At 39.5% G+C, this 21,995-nt stretch overlaps 1 protein-coding gene across 1 annotated transcript in view; it reads left to right on the forward strand.

Annotated features, from left to right (window-relative positions):
• PPTC7 (protein phosphatase targeting COQ7) overlaps positions 1 to 21,995 on the forward strand; it is a 39,373-nt gene that overhangs the window by 3,695 nt on the left and 13,683 nt on the right. The window contains exon 2 of the mRNA XM_072600480.1: positions 20,128 to 20,307. Coding sequence (XP_072456581.1) covers positions 20,128 to 20,307 — 180 coding nt within the window. The remainder of the gene's footprint in view (positions 1 to 20,127; positions 20,308 to 21,995) is intronic.

The following is a 21,995-nucleotide window of genomic DNA, read 5'->3' on the forward strand; positions in this document are numbered from 1 at the left end:
ATTTCCTCTTCCAAAAGGGCCAGCACACCATGCTCTGTAACATCTTACCTTAGAATCATGACTTCAAAGGTAATTTTTATAAAACTCTAAATTGTATCACTTAAACTTGCTTGGAACGCTAGAAAGATCAGGCTAAAAATGTACATAGCTGTTAGGTCAGCTTTTGTGGGTAATTTGAATAGTGACAGTTCAGTTTTCACTGTCTCATTTAAACTGGCAATGCGCTAGATTTCAGAGCAGTTGTGACTTGGGATGGGGAGTAACCTAAAGTCGAAATAAAGTTTGGTCAGGGAACAAAGACTGTAGTGTCGTCAGACCAAAAGAATGGATGAGGATGTCCAGGAGGGAAGGATGGGGAGCTAGGTTTGTGGCCAGAGGAGCTGATTTCTTACCTGATTTCTTACCTGTGTGACTTAACCTCTCTGACTCGCTGAGTCTCAATGTCCTTATTTATGAAATATGGAAGTTAACTGACTTGTAAGGTACTTTCCTCTAAATCTATGCTAGTACCATCTAGGGAACTTTCAGTCCCCTGAAAAAACAAAATTTGTCCAAGCATGCCTCTCTCAACTGTTACTGTTGTGGAGTTAAATTGTGTAAGACTTTAAATGTATCCTTGTCAGTTGAATCTCATCTTATTCAATTCAGCTCTAGCCTGTTATTTAGTATATTAGCCACCCCTCCTAGTTATGAGACATCTTCAGATTTGATGATTGTCCCTCGAAACAGGTCATTAATAAAAATGTCAAACACCATGAGGTCAAGCACAGATCCCTAGGGGACTCCACTGGAGACCTATTTCTAAGTAAACCTTGAACCATTAATGGTGAGTCTTTGAGTTTTGACTGTTCAGTCAATTCTGAAACCGTTTAATTATATTATCATTTAGTCCACATGGCCCTATCTTTTTCACAAGAATAGTATTAGCCAAATAACTGACTGAAATGTAGGTCAACTGTGTCTATGGCAGCCTTGAGCACCTAGTTTCGTAACACTTTCTAAAATGGAAATAACTTTAATTTTTCAGAACCTGCTCTTGGTGCTGCCCTTTTGTGATCTCCGTTTCCTTTTCTAGATATTCACTTAATGTTCTTTAAGACCTTTTCCAGAATTTCTGCAGGAATCAGGGTCAAGCTCAGTGGGCTTATAGTTTGCAGACTCAGTTTTCTTCTCTTCTGAAAATCAAGACATTTGTCATTTTGTCCTGCACTTCTACAGCACGTCACCTTTTCTGTTCAGTCTTTCAGATGTCCTTGACAGTGGCTCCACCTTTCATTTACCCCAGGATGTAATTCTCCTGGACCAGATGATTTGAATCCATTGAAGACTATTAGGGGCTCTCTTATCATCTCCTTACTTATCTGCATATCATTGCCCCTTGGCTATTTTAGTCCTGGACTTTACAGGCCAAAGATAATTTTCTTTGACAGAGAGAACAGAAACAAAATGAGAAAGCTCTACCTGCTCTTTGTTGTTGGTTACCATTATCTCATCTACCCCAAGCTAAGAATGGACTAAGATACACTTATGGAAAGGTCTGTTGAAAAAGTCCAAACTCACCTCCCCTGTTACCTCCAGGAGCACATCCATAGCATAATAGACCTTCATAACTTAGCCTCCTTCTACCCTTCCAGGTTTCTTGTACCTCACTGTCTGACAGGTCCTTTTTGATCCAGTGACACTGGCCTCCTGCCTGTTGCACAAACCAGACCTCACATCTCTCATTTCTCAGGTCTGGGCATTTTCTGTGGCTGACTCTTGTCTGGAATGCTCTTCCTCCTCATCTCTGCCAGCTGACCTCCCTAACTTCCTTCCAGTACCAACTAAAATTCCATCTTCTACACGAAGTCATCCCTAACCCTTCTTAATTTTGGTACTTTCCCTCTTTTAATTATTTCTTCCATTATTCTTTATATAACTCTTTTTGTATATTTTTGTTTGCAGGTTGACTCCCCTTTTAGAGCATAAGTTCCTTGAGGGCAATGACTATCTTTTGCCCCTTTTTATATCTCCAAGGCTTAGTACAGTGCCTGGCATATAGTAGGCGCTTAGTAAATATCGATTAATATTTTAAATATTGGTTGTTTGATATTTTGCCTTATATTATAGCTATTTTATGTAACTTACCCTGGGCATTCTGTTCCTCCCCTTCCCCCCACTAGTTCCAGAAGGTGAAGGGGACCTTGTCTTATTCCTCTTAATTCATCTTTATATCTCCTATAGCATTTGGCACAGTGTATTTAGTAAACATTTATTTTATGCCAGTTCATTCTCATTACTTTTACAGGCATCTCCTCAAAGAAATTTTTAAAAATGGTATTCTCTAGTACCTACCTTACCAGCCTTTGCTCACTTGTGTCTGTTTCTAAGAGTCAAATTAACATTCATGGCCAAAGTTTGCTGTCGAAGATGTTGTAGAGTGAGAGCCCTACCAGCATTCGTCCTGTACTGTCTGCAAGAAGGAGGGAGTGTTCAGAGGAGGGGATGAACGATTTCTGAAGGTGCTGGGGAAAGGCTGCAGAGACCCTCTCGCCACTTAACTGTGTTTCCATTTTAACAGGGAGGTTCCAGCTTTGAGAGCATGAGCCACATCCGGACATGAAGCACAGAACTAGAGAGCTGGATGGGTCCTCAGTGGCCATCCTGTCCAACTCATATTCAAAAGCAGTCTGGTCTGACATAGCTCACCCCTCAGGAGCAGGGAGGAGCTGTCAGTGCAGTGAGGAGAACCTCTTTAAGCTTCCAGACGAGATTCCCAAGCCATTCAGATATCCTGTTTTCTGTGAGGAAGGGGCAACTGTGTCTCCCAGTGTTTCAGCCGCACTTACTAGGCTGAGAAGATTAAAGCTAGTGGCTGGGTGAATGAGAGTTCATGCTGACCTTCATCATTCCCTCTCTTTTATTATTTTTTGTTAATTCCTTTCTACTCTTCGAATAATGCTTGGAAGCTTGAGTAAGTAGGAAAACACAGCAGGGGATCAGTTGTTTCCCCAAGTAGGAGGGGACTTAAGCTTCTGATTGGAGGATCCACTTCAACCCCTTAGAAAAGTGCTGCCATCCATAAAGGGGCGGAGCCAAGGGGGGGAGTGGCAGCTAGCTTTGAGAGAGGTTGGCTGTTAGCCCCTGTATCCTCTGGTGTTGTCTGTTGGGAACCGTTGAAGAGAATTGGGGATTGACACAGCACCCCTCTCTGTTACATCTAGAAGAAGAGTTTCTAAAACGTTATCCTAAATCAGTCATGTTACTTTTTGTCATGCCTTGTGTTGCATAATCCATTTCCTAGGTATTTTTTTCTTCAGTCACACCTTAAAAGTACTAAGTTTGGAATGTCAGTTCCTCATTTCATTAGATTAGATTAAAAGAAAAAAATAAGCACTAGAAACCAGAATGTCAGAATGATCAAAGCAGTGTCAGAATTGGCCTCTGTAGACAATAGCATTCTCTGGCTGTTGGAAATACCAAGGCTTGAAAAATCATTGTCGCTGACTGGTCATTGTGGGATGAGTTTTCCTGAACATTCATCCTCCTGGGACTACTTAACACCACACCACTGGCACTAAGAACTTGACTTTTATTTTTTCATATTTCCCTCTTATAGAATATAGTTTTAGTTCTGTTTAATTTGAATTGTTACATGGGGAGAATTTTACTTCCCATTGACTTACATTATAATTCTAGAGATACTTTATGTCTTTTGTTCATCGGAGATGTTCTCTTTCTTTCTCTGGTTTCCAATCTCTTTCATGTAGTTAATCTGTAAACTAGTACAAAGGTCCTAGGACAGTGGCTATTTACAGAACCAAGAAGAATCTTGCTGTAAAGTGAATAACTAGTCTTTACATAATGGTTAGAACCATAATAGTCAGGATTCCAAATGTCTCTGTCCATAATTTGATTGGAGTCTAAGGTAGCTGCAGGTCTTAACTGGCTTTTTATGTCATCTGAACTTGAGTACAACTTTATGAAACATCAGCGAGACATAGTTGCAAAAATGCCCACATGGAGTTTGCTCCTCTGTGTGAATCAAGAAACAGTAGCGTTAGGCCAGGAATTCTGAGGCCACGCCCTGTAATGTAACAACTGAACTGTGTCAGGTTCAGGCTAAGTGTAAATAGCAGGCTCGTTTTATACATGCCCAGTGTATTGTAGGAAAGTGTGGTATCTCTTTAAAATAATTATTTTAATACTAGCCAAAAAGGGAGGTGTGTTTTGAAATTAATTTGGGGGGTTGATAGAGTTTTCTGAAAAGTAGTTTGAAAAATTCAGCTAACAGTAGTGGTATTTGTGAAATGAATTGACCAGGAGAAGAGTGAGGCCATGTTCTTGTGTGTATGTGTATTCCACTTCAAGCTGAATGTCATGTAGAAGATACATTATGAAGGTTTGAATGGAAAATTGGTTTTTAATGGTCTCAGAAAACCTAGATTCAGATTACCAAATGTGCCCCCATCCCATACACATGCAGATCTGCTTCTCCTGTTGAGGCTAATGAATAGATGAAACAGTTTAAGTTCAATAAATGTATTTTGGTTTTCACATAGTCAGAGGCACTAAAGGACCTGCATGAGGAGGTGGACCTTCCCTGCAAAGTGCCAGCATCCCAGGTGTGGGAAGAATTAGGACTGCTGGGGCCAGCCAGCCACACACACGACTGGGACTCTCTGGTCTTCTCTCTCTTCTGCAGGATTTTCTTTTTCATTTCTCTAGATGTGGCTAAATCTGCACCTGATGAACATGGGGCCAGATGTCAGCCATACCATCCCTGAGCAGAGGTAGGGAAAGCCCCAGACTTTCCATGCATGTCTAGCCTTGGCACCAAGGCTGCACCAGCCCTGGCTTACTGGGTGCTCACTCCTGAGAAGGGCCGGCTGTCCTCACAGTTTGGAGGACAAGTATGTTCTCAGGCATCAGGTTGTTTTGGAGATAAAATTTTGATTGTGGCTATTGTGATCCTTCAGCTTTGCCTGAATCTAATATTTGACATCTCAGAATTGCTCTGTGGCTCTGATTTAAGGCAAACGTTAAAGGGTTAGCAGTGTTGAATGAAGCAAACAAAACCTGTGTTTCTATAGTAAATCATCTTTGTGGCTTAGATAGTAATAATGACTTTCAGTGCTTCTGGGAAATGAGGAAGATTAAATATGACTATCTCAATCATGTTCTACTATTGAAGATGGAGGAACTGACAGCATGGGCAGGCTCTTTGAACTTTTCCCAGTCTGTCCCCTTCCCACATACTGAACTGCAAAATTAAACGTCAAACTAAACCAAAGGGGTTTGGGACATGCTTTGCTGTTTTTACACCTTCTACCCTTAATTCAATTTTGTATCACTTAAAATCCATTAAATTCACTTGATACTGATTTATATCTGGCTTCATTTTTAATCATGAAATAGGAAAGAGGGATGTGGAGGGAGCTGAGGTTTCTTCTCACCTATGTCTATATTGTTATCTAAGCAAGGGAAGATTGGACTAATGCAGAATATGTTGCAATGGATCCTTTTACTAAAGGAACATAGTCAAGTGGATAAACCTGAAACTTTCTCTTAAGACTTAAAACAACAACAATAATAGATAGCTAACACTTATGCCGTACCTACTGTATACTAGGCACTATGCTGTTCTCATAATCTCACAACAACCCTTGGAGGTAGTTATTAATATTATCCCATTTTCAAGTGAGGAAACTGAGGTAAACCAGAGATAAATGACTTGTCCAGGGTCATACAGTAAGTTCTGAGTTCAGTTTTGAACTCCGGTCTTCCTAACTCCAGGCCCAGCACTATATCCATTACATCACCTATCTGAAAAAAGTCTATTAAGTTCTTATAATGGTCACAAGAGTCCTTACATTTAATAGGCATTTGTATTTCAGAAATGACTTTTTAAAAATATCTTTCAGTGAGAGTTTTTTTTCAATGTTATCTTGTAACTATTAAAACTTATAGAATTTGTTGGAAAACAAAAGTAGTAGTTTATAGTTGAACTCTCAGAGTGGTAGTTTGGTGGAAAGAGCCCCAAATTCAGATTCTGAAAACCTGCCTCTCTCCCACTCAGTTTCCTCCTTTGTAAAATAAGGCAGGTTGGGTTAAATGATATCTTAAGGTTCCTTCCAGTTCGAAATCCTTTGACCTGCTAAGCAATCAGTTTAATTTAGTGAGTCTTTGTCTCTTGAGAATTGAAAATTCACATTCTTCTGGAGGAGTCAGTCTCTGCATGTATAAATATCTTCAATTCCTTAATTCGGATTCTTTCATTATTTTCAGGTAATAATACTAACTTCCATGTAATACTCAAAATGGGATTTCTTTGGGTATAGATCTTAGTCTGAATACTTACTTATAAGTAGATATAATTGTATGTTTATTGGTAAGCAACTTTTTTTAATTTAATTTTATTATTATTTTTTTCTTTATTTCTTTATTTTTATTTTTTTATTATTATTTTTAATGGTTTACAATCGCTGCCATAAAATTAAGATTTTATCCCCCCCACACCTACCCCCCACTACCCCCCTCCCCCCCCACGACTGCATACAATTCTGTATAGGTTCTACATATACTTTCCTATTGAGTACATTTTCACTATAGTCATGCTATGTAGTCGAACTAAAATAAATGGAAGAAATCATATAACAAATCAAAACATGATACACAAAAACATGCATACACACAAACATGATCTGCTACATTCTGCGAATGATTTCCATATTTCTTTCTCTGAGTGTGGAAGGCATTTTGCCTTAGAAATCCACCATTGGGATTTTTTTTTTTTAATAAGTTCTTGCATTATTATGAAATTCCAAGTCTACCAGAAAAAACTCTTGCACACTGTGGTCCTTGCTGTGCACAAAGTTCTCCTGGTTCTGCTCCTTTCACTCAGCATCAGGTCATATAAGTCCTTCCAGGCCTATCTGAAGTCTTCTTGTTCATCATTTCTTATGGCACAATAGTACTCCATTACATTCATATACCATAATTTATTCAGCCATTCCCCAATTGATGGGCATCCCCTTGACTTCCAGTTTTTGGCAACTACAAAGAGTGCTGCTATAAATATTTTTGTACATGTGGGACCCTTTCCCATTTTTATGATCTCTTGGGGATACAGTCCTACTAGCGATATTGCTGGGTCAAAGGGTATGCACATGGTAGGCAACTTTTGAAAAAGACTAAAAACTGTTTCTCCACAAATCAGTGTGACCTGTAACTTCCTCAGTGTTAGGCAGCCCCTTAAAATTGCCTGGAGCATTGAGAGGCAGACTTGCTACTGTACGTCACAGGAAGAGCTTGAGCTCACTGCTGGTCAAATACTGAAAGCTCTGTTAGCTAGCATTTATAGAGCCCGTTAAAGTCCACAGAGTGTTGTGCATCTGTTATCTCATTTAATCCTCACACCAACTCTGTGAGGTAGGCAGTATTATTTTCCCCTTTTTACAGATGAGGAAACTGAGACATTGAAAGATTAAATGCCTTACCCGGAGTCACACAGGTCTGAGGCCTGATTTGAACTCTGGGCCTCCTGATTCCCAGGTTAGCACTTTATCCATAAAATTTGATCAATATGGCCCCCACGGTCTGGGGTCCATTTTGATTAATAGGGTTTTCCAGTTTTTAAGGATTAGAATTATTAGGGTATATTTAAAGCAGGTAACTTACAAGGAATAACTGATTTTGGCTGAAAGAATGAATTTATCTCTTTGTTCAGAATATTTCATTTCTTCCTTTCTTTTGCTTTTGACACTTTAGAGAAATTATTTCTTTAGTAGAATTGCAATTTGCCTGTAAGCTTCAGCCAGAAAACCTCCTCATTGTCTTGAACCTCTCCTCCATTGAGTCAGTTCAATCCAGCAAACCTTAGTCAAGGGCCTCTGTGCGGGAGGCACTATTAGGTTCTGGGTATACAAAGGGAAACCAAGAAAAAGTCATTTTCTTTGTGCAGCTTTTCTATAAAGTCTCACAAGTTCACTGTTTTGTCTCTTCAGCTGTGCCCTGCTTAGAGACTTGTCTGTGTTCCTGACGTAGATGCAGTCTTGGAGGGATTAGAAATGGCTTGCTTGCTTGTGATTAATGCCCAGAGTACGTTACCTGTAGGCCCTCACTGTGGGGAAAGTTTTTGCCCAGGGAATAACTACTTCACTTGCTTTTTAAAGTGGCAAGATAATCATAATCTATGTATTTCATTGAAGGAAAACTATACTATTAGCCAAATCATTGCTTTCACCTTTCATTCTCTTTTGTATAATTACTTGTAGGTATGGCATTTCCTATCCTCTCTCTCATTTTAATCCTATTATCTGTACCTAAAGGAATATAAGTATATTTTTAGCACTTAGAGAAATTGAGTTCTTCTGATCTCAGTTATTCTATGACTCTAACGCCTTATGTTATGATCTCCCCTAGACAAATAGCTGTGGCCTGTGTAAATATTAAAAGTCTTTAAAGGGAATTTCAGGGATCTGAAGGTACTGCCTAAAGTCCCTTGCCAGGGAAACACTTGCTGCTTTAATTCTATCCAGTATGTAAGACCATATGAAATCCTTCCTCCTTTGTAGTACTTAACTCTTGGTACTTTCAAAGCATTAGCCTGCTAATTGTTCTGGCTTACCCAAAGTTTTCCTCAAAAATTTTGGTTTTATACCAAAATCCATTCTAATAGATGAAGAGACACATTTCACTGATGAGAAAGTCACTTCTCTGTAAAACTATAAAATGCTTTAAGGTCATTGAAGATGGCAAAGGAGAAACATGTATCATTTGAATAATGATGACTGAAACTCTGAGGTTTTATTTTAAGTTTATATAAAAGCCAGAAAATGTTAAAGGTTTCCATAAAAGAGCTAATAAACAAGTTGGCACTCAATAACCTTTGTTCATCAGAAATTATTTTCTCTTAGAAAATGTGTTTTCCAACTCTGAGGTACCACATCACACCTATAAGATTGGCAAACATGACAGAACAAGAAAATGATAAATGCTGGAGAGGATGTGGGAAAGTTGGAACACTAATTCATTGTTGGTGGAGCTGCGAGCGCATCCAACCATTCTGGAGAGCAATTTGGAACTATGCCCAAAGGGCTACAAAAATGTGCATACCCTTTGACCCAGCAATATCGCTACTAGCAATATCCCCAAGAGATCATAAAAATGGGAAAGGGTCCCACATGTACAAAAATATTTATAGCAGCACTCTATGTAGTTGCCAAAAACTGGAAGTCAAGGGGATGTCCATCAATTGGGGAATGGCTGAATAAATTATGGTATATGAATGTAATGGAGTACTATTGTGCCATAAGAAATGATGAACAAGAAGACTTCAGAGAGGCCTGGAAAGACTTATATGACCTGATGCTGAGTGAAAGGAGCAGAACCAGGAGAACTTTATGCACAGCAACAACCACAGTGTGCAAGAGTTTTTTCTGGTAGACTTAGATTTTTGTAATAACACAAGAACTTCTTACCAAAAAAAAAAAAAAAAATCCCAATGGAGGATCTCAAGGCAAAATGCCTGCCACACTCAGAGAGAGAAATATGGAAGTCACTCACATATTGTAGCAGATCATGTTTGTGTATGTGTATGTGTTTGTGTATCATGTTCTGATTTGTTATACGATTTTTTTCATTTATCTTAGTCTGACTACATAGCATGACTATAGTGAAAATATACTCAATAGGAAAGTATATGTAGAATCTATACAGAATTGTATGCAGTCGTGGGGAGGGAGGGGGGGAGTGGGGGGTAGGTGGGGGGGATAAAATCACAATTGTATGGCAGTGACTGTTAAACATTACAAAATAAAAAAAAAAAAGAAAAGAAATGATGGAGGGGAGAGGAAGACTTGTACGGACTAATGCAGAGTGAAGTGAGCAGAACCAGGGGGAACAATTTATAAAGCAGCAGGAAGATAATAAAGACAATCCACTTGGAAAGGCTTAAGATCTCTGACATAAGGCATCAAGCATCGGTGATTTTGTTGGTGACATATTGATGAAGGTCAAAACTTGATTTACTTACACCTTCTCTCCCCAGCGACTTTGTACATCTTCTACAGATACTTAATAATGTGTATATTGTCTCCTTAATAGAAAGTAAGCTCTAAGTGAGTAGCGACTCTTTTATTTGTATGCCTAGTAACTATCCAGTTCAATGCCTGGCACGAGGTAGGGGCTTAAATAAATGCTTATTGAGAGATAAAAAAAAAAAAATGTGTTTTCTTTGTTATTTCTTTTCTTATGTCAGCATGAAGATGAATTAGATTTTAAAAACCAGTACTATCTGGTGTCCTTCCTTAAGAACTTGGGGATGGTAGGAAGGGAAATTGAAGCTGCTGCTAGTACATAAGTCCTTCTATTTGCCTGAAGTTAGAGATAACCCCTTTGGTTTTCAGTAGTTATGTAGATAGACTTGTATATATAATTGGAAGGCCTCATTTTTTTTTAACATGTAATCAAGTTTTGTTTTGATTTAATTTTGACTCTTAGCCTTTTTTATTCTAGAAGCAATTATAACACATTTTGCCTAGAAGCTTTAAAAGAAAATTAGGATTTCATTGATTGTTAACAACTGGAGAAGTAGGGTTGTTTTTAAGTCGGATAATTCTAGAATTAAGAACATAAATTTTATGGAATTTATCCAGAGCAAAGCCTTCGCATTTAGACATACACGTAAATATATTCTGGAAGTGGAAATTTGTCCTTTGGCCTAAAAATTGATTGTGAGGAGAAATTCTATTCTTTTTGAACAGTACTACTGTAAGAAATGTTAAGGATTGTTAAAGGGTCCCCTGAACTTGTCTTTTTGAGTTCCATATTTTTCAGAATGCAGTGTTGTGAACCAGGTTATAGAAGGGATTCAGAAAATAGCTGACAAGCCCCAGTCACCTCTGCTAGGTACATTGATCTCATAAAGCTGGTAACCCAATTGGAATAATATTATATAAAAATGGAATATTCCTGTTTTGCCTTAGCATCAGTTTACAATTATTTCAAGTGTGGGATTATTGTTTCAGTATAATAATGATTAGATTTGGGGGTCTTAATGAAAATCCTTCAGCTAAAGATATGTAATGCAAAGTTATTAATGGAGGCTTAAGATTATTGGACTGTTTCTTTAAACTGACATGTGTTTATGGAAAACTTGAGATTGAGAAGTTATGTACTATTCCTGGAGAGAATTTGTTTTTACTGTAAACAGCTTTTAGGCTGCCAGTGCCCTACTCTTAGTAGTATCAAAGGTGTTGACTAAATGATGTTTTTATTGTGATATTGAAATTCTAGATCAGAAATGAATGTGAAAATACAGCCAAAATTAGAAGGAAAGCAGAAAACTGGAGGGGGGGAGATTTCTTACAGCAAGTTTCTCTGATGGAAGATTCATTTCTCAAAATATAGCAAACTGAGGCAAAATTATAAAAATAAGAGCCACTTTACAGTTGATTGAAGGATATGAACAGGTAGTTTTCAGAAGAAGAAATCACAGCTATCAGTAGTCATATGGAAAAAAAGTGTTCTAAATCTGTATTGATTAGAGAAACGAAAATTAAAATAACTCTGAGGCACCACCTCACACCTATCAGATTGGCTGATGTGACAGAAAAGGAAAATGGCAAAATGCTGGAGGGGATGTGGAAAAATAGAAATACTAATAACTTGGTGGGGTTGTAAACTGGTTTAACTATTCTGGAGAACAATTTGGAACTATACCCAGAGGGCTGTAGAACAGCACTCCCTTTGACCCAGAAATACCACTACTAGGTCTTTATCCCAAATAGATCAAAGAAAAGGATCTTTATGCACAAAAATATTTATAGCTTAGTAGGCAATGAATGGGGTACAGAGGGATGCCAATCAGTTAGGGAATGGCTGAAAAACCAGTGGTCTATGATTGTGATGGAATACTATTGTGCCATAAGAAGTGATGAAGGGAATGGTTTCAGAAAAACCTGGGAACACTTACGTGAACTGATGTGAAGTGAACTGAGCAGACCCAGAATGTTGTATATAAGTAACAGCAACATTGTAACGATAATCAACTGTGAAAAACTTGGCTACTCTGATCAATTTAATAATCCATGATAATTCCAAAGGACCCATGATAAAAAAATTCTGTCCACCTCCAGAGAGAGATTTGAAGCATTTTTTTCACTTTCCTTTATTTTTGCTTTCCCCCGCAGTGTGGCAAATATGAAAACATATATTGCATGACTTTACATGTATAATGGGTATTGTATTATTTATCTTCTCAGTAGGGGGCTGGCCTGAATAGAGGGATTTTGGAACTGAAAATAAAAATTAAAAAAAAAACTCATTGTGAAAGGAGAAAGATGAAGGGGTTCCTAGCACCATTGTAACACGTTATGATTGCTTCAGGTTAAGAATTTCATATCTAAAATTGTAATTTGATGCCTGAATTCCATGAATGGGATGCACTGCACCAATCAGTGAGTTGTCAGAAAGCTTTCATCTCAGTGATGAAGACAGTTCTTTACAGGACTGTGGATGCTAGCAAACTTAGGGCAGCCTGTTATACTTTTAACCAAAGCTATGATTTTTTTTTTTAATATGCAAAAAGAAGGATATTTAGAAGAACAAAGTAAGTATTTTAACTGTTTTGTATTTTTGTTAAAGAAGCAGCAAACCTGGTAAATTATCCAAGTTCAGAATGGAAGCTGCAGTTAATGGGATTCTCCCTTTTTCCAGGTTTCATTGCTATGGGCACACTTAGTTCTCTAAATGACTTTAGGTGCCTGAACTTAATGTTTACTCTGGGCCAGCACTGCTGAAGTCTTTGCACACAAATTCCCCTGTTGTCTGTTCCCCAGCAGGGCATCCCTTTCCATTTGGAATGAAGGCCAGACCTCTTTCAGCAAACAAACATTAGACTGAGGTGATGATGCTTGGCTCTCTTCTGTGCTCCAGAGGGGAACTTAGAGGTTGTGTAGTCCAAACAGCTGACCTTACAAATGAGGAAACTGATGCCTTGAGGTTAGGACTTGTCCGGGGTCATGTAAAGGTGGAATTCAGCCCCATGTCTTCTGACTCTAAATCTCATGAACTTGACACTGTCATGTTGGCTTCAGTTCATAGAGGAAAACAATCAGCAGGAGAATCTACAACCTAGTCCATTTCATTCCAACAAGAATTAAATGCCTACTATGTGCAAAGCATTATGCCAGGCCCTGAGAATACAAAGACAGAAAGAAACATGTAAATATGTAAACATGTAAGTAGTGAAGCAAATAGCCCAACTCTAACCCTAGAGAGGTAGGCAGGAGCCCTGTTTCTTTTAAAAGGCTTTAAATGTCAACCTGAAGTGTTAGTATTTTATCCCAGAGGCCAGAAGAACCTTCCATATTGGTTTCTTAGGTGGCATGGTCAGATAGAGTTTTAAAAGTAAAATCATCTTGGCTACTATGTAATGAGTGAGTTTGGGAAGGGCAGAGGAGGCTGGATATTGGAAGTCCACAGTAGTCCTGGGATAGGACAAGTACACAAATATACAGTGACTGCTGTAAGGCTGCTAATGGGTATGCAGATAGAGAGATCCATTGGGAGACTTGGGTAGATTTCTGTAAAGGTAATAGAGACCATCCCCAGTGACTAAGCTTTTAGTAAGTGCTGTGTGCCAGGCACTGTGCTGAGTGTTGTGAATGCAAAGACACTGGATGCACTGGTTCTACCCTCAGGGAACTTAAGTTCTTTCTTCACTATGTCTGTGGACAGGTCATTTCCTGATTTGGGAGCTTTCACATCATCAACCTTGCATGCCTCCCAATTCTGTGCCAGCTCAGGAGAGTTCAACAGGCAAGGCCGGGACCTTCCTGCAGTCTCTCAGTATGATGCAATCATTAAAATAGGGGTCTGACATCTTCTAAATACCTGAGCAGAAAACTTCAAGACTTGGCCTGGTAGGAAGGGACCTGACTGCCAGCTCATGTTTTGTGGTAGACTTTGTGTAGGTTCTCATGTTTCTGGGGAGGGGGGAATGGGAGAAATTTAGCCTTAATTTTTGAACATTAATTTTTTGTACTCCCTTTGGGAGACCTAAATATTCATAATTATTGGCATAACTATGACTATGATAAGCATAGATTTTCCATAGCTTGTGCTTACTGACTCCAATTCCTGTTAGGGTGTATGGTGTGTGATGTGTTATTCTTGATAATAAGTATTAACATAATTATTAATGTGTATATATTATACTTACAGACTCCTGTTATTCTGTGTCTATATATAATTAATGTCATTATCAATATTAACAATTAATATATTGTGCATATATTTTATATATCTTATACTTACTGAATTCTACTTGTTAGAGTATACTGTGTATATAATGTATTTTATTAATAGTGTCAATAACAATAAATAAAATACATTAAATGTGTATATATTTTATATATCTTTAAGTGGTGCTTGGGCGGGGACATATTGTGGTCCAATCTATGAGCTTCAGAGTGAGATAGGTTTAAAGGTTGGTCTTTGAGAAAAGAGAAGAAAGAAAAAGAAATATTTTGGGCCCTCCAGGTTCAGTGACAGTCAATAGTAACTGTTTCTCTTGTGACCAGCAACCCTGACGGTCTTCCCTTCCCAGTTTCATCTTTTTTAAATTAAAGGGGCCATCCCCTTTACTCATTTCTTAAAGAGACCTATTCACTGAATGGGCCTTACCTCATTCAAAGTGAGAACCTGAAAAGGCTTTCATCTAAAAAGGACCAGGGTCTCCCACTGCATCCTGGGCCATCTCCAGTCATCCTGATGAATATCAGGCCACTGGACCCAGATGGTTCTGGAAGAGAAAGTGAGGCTGGTGACCCTGCACAGCCCTCTGTCACTCAACTCGAAGTCAACTGCAAGTCATGTCATCATTTCCCTGATGTCATGGTCCTCTTCAAAAATGAAGGACAAACACACATGTTTTGCCAGGAACGTTTAACCTTCTCCCTGCCCACCTCTGACATTGAAATGTATTCTAAATGGCATTACCCTTCTGATCTAAATAAATCCCAATTTAGCTGTCCTGGTTTGCTGTGAAGCTTTGCGTTTCTGACACAGGATACATTTATTTTCCTCAAAGAAACAATCATAGCTAATAAAAACAAAATATGGCTTCACATTTCAAATATTTTATACTGTTGATTTAGTTTTATCCATGTTCTAATCCTCAGCACAAGACTTTACATTATGTAACTTGTCCTTCACAAGGAAATAAAAAGTATGTGGATATTCAAGATTTTTTTTCACTTGCTAATCTAGGTTGTATGTACTTTGACCCTCTTTTCCTTAAAGAGATTCAGCTAATGAAACCTTTCTGTCATACAGAGAACTTGAGAGAGAGAGAGAGAGAGAGAGAAAGAGAGAGAGAGAGAGAGAGAGAGAGAGAGAGAGCGAAGCAAACAGGTGTCTGAAAGGTTGTGCTCTATTCTGGGAGAAATCTGATTAATGTTGATGTGCTAAATTTATCAGGTCAGGATTGTAACCTGCTGTCAGATTACATAGTTCATACCAAGGTCAACTGTAAATCTTATATCAGTTTCCCATGTTTTATATGTGAAGGACATTTGGAAATGAAATTAATTTGCATTTAACAACAAAATTTATTGTCTCTTTGATTGGAATTTGATTTCCTTTGCACAATTTGAAAACAATGACTCAGATGGCATTCCCAAGGCCTCTACACAGACTCTGTTTTACCACAAATTGCTGCATTCAAATTATGTCTCTTATGATGGAAACAAATGTCTTCACTATAGCAAAACAGGAAAACCTCAAAAGAGTTCACAAAATTAACATCACCGCTTGAAAAGGTGGCAGTTACTGCAGTTTGCCTTGTCTTTATGTTAATATAATGCCACCAAAATATCTGGATTGTAACACTACAGTTCAGTAAGCCTTTATTAAACACATATTTGGCTGTTGGAGTGGCTTCTTAGGTAAAGCAAAGTTTGGATCCCATGGACTAAAATTCTGTTAAGGAAAGGCATCTCAGAAGGGATGGAAATCTGATAAGACTAAAATCCTGAAGACATAGAGAATTAATCCTGGTAAAAAAAGAAAGCTACCATCTAAAGAGACCAATGTAAATGAATGTGGATGCGTAAGAAACTCCCATTTAGATTTCAAAAAACTGCATAGAGAATGGAAATAAGGGCAGGGAATAGGATGAATACAAGAGTGTGTTGCAGTCCTATAAGGACAGAATGAAGAATGATAAATCATCTCAAAATTGGTTGAGATTTGCAAGGATAATAAATTTTCTTAAAGTCACATTGGTGAAAAGGAGGATTCAAGAAGGTCCAGGGCTACAGTTTGGAGTAGACAAGCTATTCATACGGAGCCAAAAAAAGCCAAGTGCTTCCATTTTTCTTCTTGCCAATGAGGATTGTCCTTGGACTGATAAGAATTCCATAGAAAGGGCCACACTAGATAAGAAGCCACTAGTAGGAAAGGCAGCACTCCTCCCATCATGGCTAACTCCCGATGACATACATCCAAAAGTAATGAAGGGACAGGTGTGCTTGAACCCACTGTCCAGGACCCTTGTGAGATAGGGACAATAGGAGAATTAGAGAAAGGCAGACATCCCAATTTTCCGAGAAGGGAGTCTGCAAACTAGGCTAGTTAGCATATGTTTAGCCTGCAAAAGAGAAACTTCGTTGGGTGAGGCACACTAGCTGTCTACCGTAGAGGAAGGATGACTAGACTTGTTCTGCTTAGCCCTAAAGAGTTGAACAAGGAGCGATGGATGGAAGGAGAAGAGGCAAATTTGGCTGGTTTATAGGACAAACTTACTAACAATTAAGTGTCCAGAAATGAAATGGGCTACCTTCAGAGGTGGTTGGCTCCCATCCCTCTGAGGTTCTTCTAGCACACTCTGGGATGTTGTAGAGGGCATTCTTGCTCAGTTATCAGTTGGACTAGATGACCTCTGAAGGACTTTGCCACTTCGAAACTCTCTGATGAAGACCTAAGGGCACTGGATGTTCAAAGAGAAAAAGAAATAGGCCTTTTCTCTGAAGGCCTTATATTTTTAAAAAAATCAATTCCTTTTGATATCCTTTTTTCTGTCTCCTATATTCTCATCCTTCTCCCCTTCCTCTCTCTTATAACAAAATGTAGAAACGGAGAAGGAAAAAACCCAGTTACGTAAAATTATCTAACCTACTAAAAAAAAGTTTGACGTGTATTGTTCCACACTCTAGTTCTCTCACCACTAACTGCAAAGAAGCGAGAGGAGGTAGGACTCACGTTCTACTGGGGAATATGATAGGTCCACTAATATAAAATTGGAAGGTAATATGAAGCAGAACATTAACACTTGAGGAGATTATGGAAGGCCTAAAACATGGCCGTCTTGAAGGCAAATAAGGATCCTGAGATATGAAGAAGAAGGATTATATGCCAAACAGGAAGACAGCCCATAAGTAAAAATGTATGAAAGTATCACGTACCAGGCATTGTGCTGAGGACCATGTATACAAAGAAAAGCAGGAGATGACTTCAGTTCTTGAGAAGCCCACAAGCTAATGGGGGAGACAACATACAGAGAACTCTGTACAGACACACTCCATGCCAGATAAATAGGAAACAAGGCATTAGAATGAAAAGGAATTGGAAGAGGCTTCCTGTAGGAGGTGGAACTATAGCTAGGGCTTGACAGAAGCCAGGGAAGCCAGGAGATGAAGAAAGAGCCTTCCAGGCTGGAGAAAATGCCTGGAGCCAAGATAGAATGTCAAGGGGGGCTGTGCCACTGGTAGAAGAGTATCTGGGATAGGGTGGGTGTAAGTTGTAGAAAGACTGGAAATGTGGGACCAGGTTATGAAGGACTTTAAATGCCAAAAAGAGGATTTTATATTTAATCCTGGAAGTGATAGAGAGCCACTGGAATTTATGGAGGAGAGGGATGTTGAATGACATAGTCAGACCTTCCCTTTTAGTGGCTAATTAGAGGTTGGAATGTAGTAAAGAGAGACTTGAGGTAGGCAGACTGTTTCAGTAATCAAGGCATGAAGAGATGAGGGCCTGCATGAGGCTGGCATCAGTATCCTTAAAAAGGGGAATATATATGTAAATGGAACAAAGATAAAATCGACAAGCCTTGGCAAAAGATTGGCTATAAAAGATTGGGGGTAGAGGGGAGGTGGGGAAGGTGACAGTAAGGAGGTGAGGATGACACCTAAGTGCAAGACTGAAGTACTGGGAGGATAGTGGGACCCTGATAGGGAAGCTTGAACAAGACTAGGATTTGGGAGGAAGGAGAAGTGCAGTTCTGGACATGTTGAGCTTAAGAGGACATCTTAATCAACAGGACATGCAGTTTGAGGTGTCTTATATGTAGTTGGACCATCAGCAGAGAGGTTAAGGATGAATAAATAAACTTGAGAATGATCAGCATAGAGATAATAATGGAATCGGTGGCAGTTGATGAGATCACCAAGTAAAAGAGTATAGCTTGAGAAGTGGAGAGGGCCCAGGTCAGACCTTGGCAGGACACTTGGCTTCACAAGGCATGATCTTGGTAAAGATCTGGCAAAGGAGACTGAGAAGGTATTGTCAGTAGGAGGAGAACCAGAAGAGAGGGGTGTTCCAAAAACCTAAAGAAGAAAATTGAGGAGATGAGGGTGCGCAGTAGTGCCAAAGGCTGTAGAGAGGTCAAGGGGAATGACGCTTGAGAAAACTGGACAATTTCTACAAATACATGGACACAAGAAATGAATTGTTGGGTTGGGACATAGTATGAAATAAGGCCAGTAAGAGAGATTAGAGCCATCCTCTGACATGCCTCAGAATAGTAGAGAGCTCCTGAAAGTTTGTGACAAGGTAGGGGCATGACCAGATTTGTGTCCTTCAAAGACCTTTTGAGCAGCTCTGTGAAGAATGCGTTGGAGACAGCCAAGGCTAAAGCAGGGAGACCAACATAGAGGTTGTTGCAATGATCCAGGCAAAAGATGAGGGCCTGGACTTGATTAGAGGCTGGGTGAATGGAGAGAACTGATGAAAAGGGCAGCAGGATTTGCCAACTGCCCAGACGGGGTGGAGGGAGTGGAGAGGCATCAAGAGTGACTCCCACCATTTAGAAGCCAAGGAGCACTAGGAGAATGGCAGTGCTCTTGCTAGAAGTAGGAGGTTAAATAGGAATACACTGAATTCTGTTTTGAATGTGTTGAGTATGAGGTGCTTATGGCAAACATTCAAGGGGAGATAGCTAGCTAGGTGGTAATGGGGCCCCAGAGCTCAGAAAAGAGATGAGGGCCAGACAGAGAGATGCTTGGATGCTCCAGAATTTCAAAACCTGAGATTCCCTAAGGGTGAAATGCTGCTTATCCATTTGCCATACAAACAGTGAGATTGACTGTGCTAGGAGAAGGCTCCCACAGAACTATATGCCACTTCGTTGGCCCTGCTAATCCATCTAAATATTCCTCTGTGATTCTGCTGCCTTTTCTCTACGGATTATTTTCAATTTATCCTTAATGTAGCTTGTTTGGACATAGTTGTTTGCCTGTTTTTTCCCATTAGACTGTGAGCTTGAGGGCAAGAGCCATCTTTGGCTTTTCTTCATATTCCTGGCCCTTTCCCACTACGTTGTGAGCACCTTGAGAGTCGGGACTCCCTTTTGCCTTTCCTAGCACAGTGTCTGGTGCATAATAAGGCACTTAACGTTTATTAACTATATTTCCCACATCTGACTATTGCTGCCCTTGCCAATTTTATCTTCGGAGTGGGAAAACAGTTCCATACAGGTTCTTTTGCTTGTTAGGAACACATCTGTGTATTAGGAGAAATTTACTTAAGAACAGACTGTGTTACTGGCCATGCATCTTTATTTTGCTACAGCTTTACCTGGTATATTGAAGTAGACTTTCAGTCTTGTCATAATTTCTTGAAGTTGAATGGACTTGGAGTCAGGAGAGATGTGGTTTCAAGTTCTGACTCTGACGTTATTAGTTGTATATCTTTGAGTCAGTCTCCCTCTTTTGGGTCTCAGTTTCCCCCTCAGTGGAATAGAGGATTCATTTTTGGCAATACCTGTTTCATTTGGTCATACAGAAAGTGAGCGGAAAGCTTTCAAGGGCTATATAAATGTGAGTTACTCATCTCTTTCCATCTTTGTGTTTTCCCTTTCAGGGGTAGCAGATGGTGTAGGAGGCTGGAGGGACTATGGAGTGGATCCGTCTCAGTTCTCAGGGACTTTAATGCGAACGTGTGAACGCTTAGTAAAAGAAGGACGGTTCATCCCAAGTAATCCTGTTGGAATTCTCACCACAAGTTACTGTGAGCTACTGCAAAATAAAATACCTTTGCTCGGTAAGGAAAGAAAACTGTTCCACACCTTCCATTTTTTCTGTTATAACATGTGACTTAAACAACAAAAATACCCCTCACCTGCCTGGCTTCTTTTCTCTTTGCGCTAAGCAAGCATAATGGAGACACACAGCTCGGAGTAATCTGAGAGAACACCCAGGCTCTACCATGTCCTGGGGCTGCCTGCTGCCTCCTTAATGGTGGCCAGCAGGGAAAGGTCAGGAGAACCATCTCCTCCCATGGAGTACTGTGATCGCAACTCATCTTGAGGGCTTTATGGGGGCCTCTCTTCACAGCCTTAAGAGGAAGTTAGAGCAAGTATTATTATGCCTCATTTTACTAATGAGGAAGCTGAACTTTTGAAAGGTTGTGACTTGATTAGGATCACTTAGCTGGTAAGTGTCTGCTATCTAGGTTTGGAATCACAGCCTCCTTACTTCATCTCCAAGTCCACTGTTCTTGTTCTCTCTGTCTCTATCTGTCTCTCTCTCCCTCTATTCTCTCTTCTCTTCCTCCACTCTACTGCTTCACAATATTTTTTCTTGGTGAACAGTATCCAGTTTCTGCGTGAGCTTTTCAAAGTCCCATTTGGGTTGCTAAAAACCATCTGATTGATCAGTAACTAGACACAGAGGTGAATTCCCTGTTTAGTAAAAAATTTCAAAAAGTATCTGCCCTCCTCCAATTCCCTTGGATTTCCTTATATGCATACCTTTATTCTCCAGGAGAGTGTAAAGTCTTTGAAGGCAGGGTGGAACCCCCATTTCCTAGCACTTTCAACAACTAATTTTTATGATGCGATGGTTGGAGAATCACTACTTAAAGTATGGCTTGAGCTTATTAAATAGATAGTATGGACTTAACACTTGAAGGTGTATCCATTATTGTTAATTGCTAACAAATTCCTTTGCCATTTCTGGGTAATGGGTCAAGGGGGTCATAATCAGAAATGAAGATAATAGAAAAACTTTGAAGAAAAATTTTGTTTTAAAACTCTAGCTTCTGTAGTCATATATACATATACATATACATATTTACGTGTATGTTGCTAATGGAAGATACTCCAAAGTGAAAAATAATTCTCCAGAAATTCCAAGTGTAGTGAGGGATGCCCAGAGTGCCCCTCTGAGCTTCTTGTCTCTACATTAATTAAGCACCCTGCTTTTCTCTGCTGCCCCTTGGCTCTTGTCGGATTGCCCTGTTTTCTGAGATCACTGTGCAGCACACACAAGGCTATAAAAATAAAACTGACTTGGAGCTTGGGCTTTGCAAGGGCCTTCACATTTTTCCTGAATCTTGAAGAACTTTAAGCATGAAATACATTAAAATAGGACACTTTTCTTCTACAATACATTTTAAAAAGGGCTCTTTGCTTTGCTGACTCACACCCCACTCTCACCTGAATTCAAACATGCCCAAATGCTATGTAACTCAGCCTCCAGATCATTTAGCAGAGAATGCCTGCAGATCTTGGCTGAACCATGGCTTCCACCCAAAATGGTTATCAATCATGGTGGTTGCAGGAGGTTTGATATTTTGTTGCATAGAGGCAACTGGTGGCTCAGTGGATAGAATGCTGGACCTAGTGTTAGGAAGACCCAAGTTCAGGTCCAGCCAAGTCTTGTTGTTCAGGTCATTTCAGTCATGTCTGACTCTTTATGATCCCATTTGAGGTTTTCTTGGCAAAAATA

Source organism: Notamacropus eugenii, chromosome 4 (genome assembly GCF_028372415.1).
Source record: "Notamacropus eugenii isolate mMacEug1 chromosome 4, mMacEug1.pri_v2, whole genome shotgun sequence".
NCBI lineage: Eukaryota > Metazoa > Chordata > Mammalia > Diprotodontia > Macropodidae > Notamacropus > Notamacropus eugenii.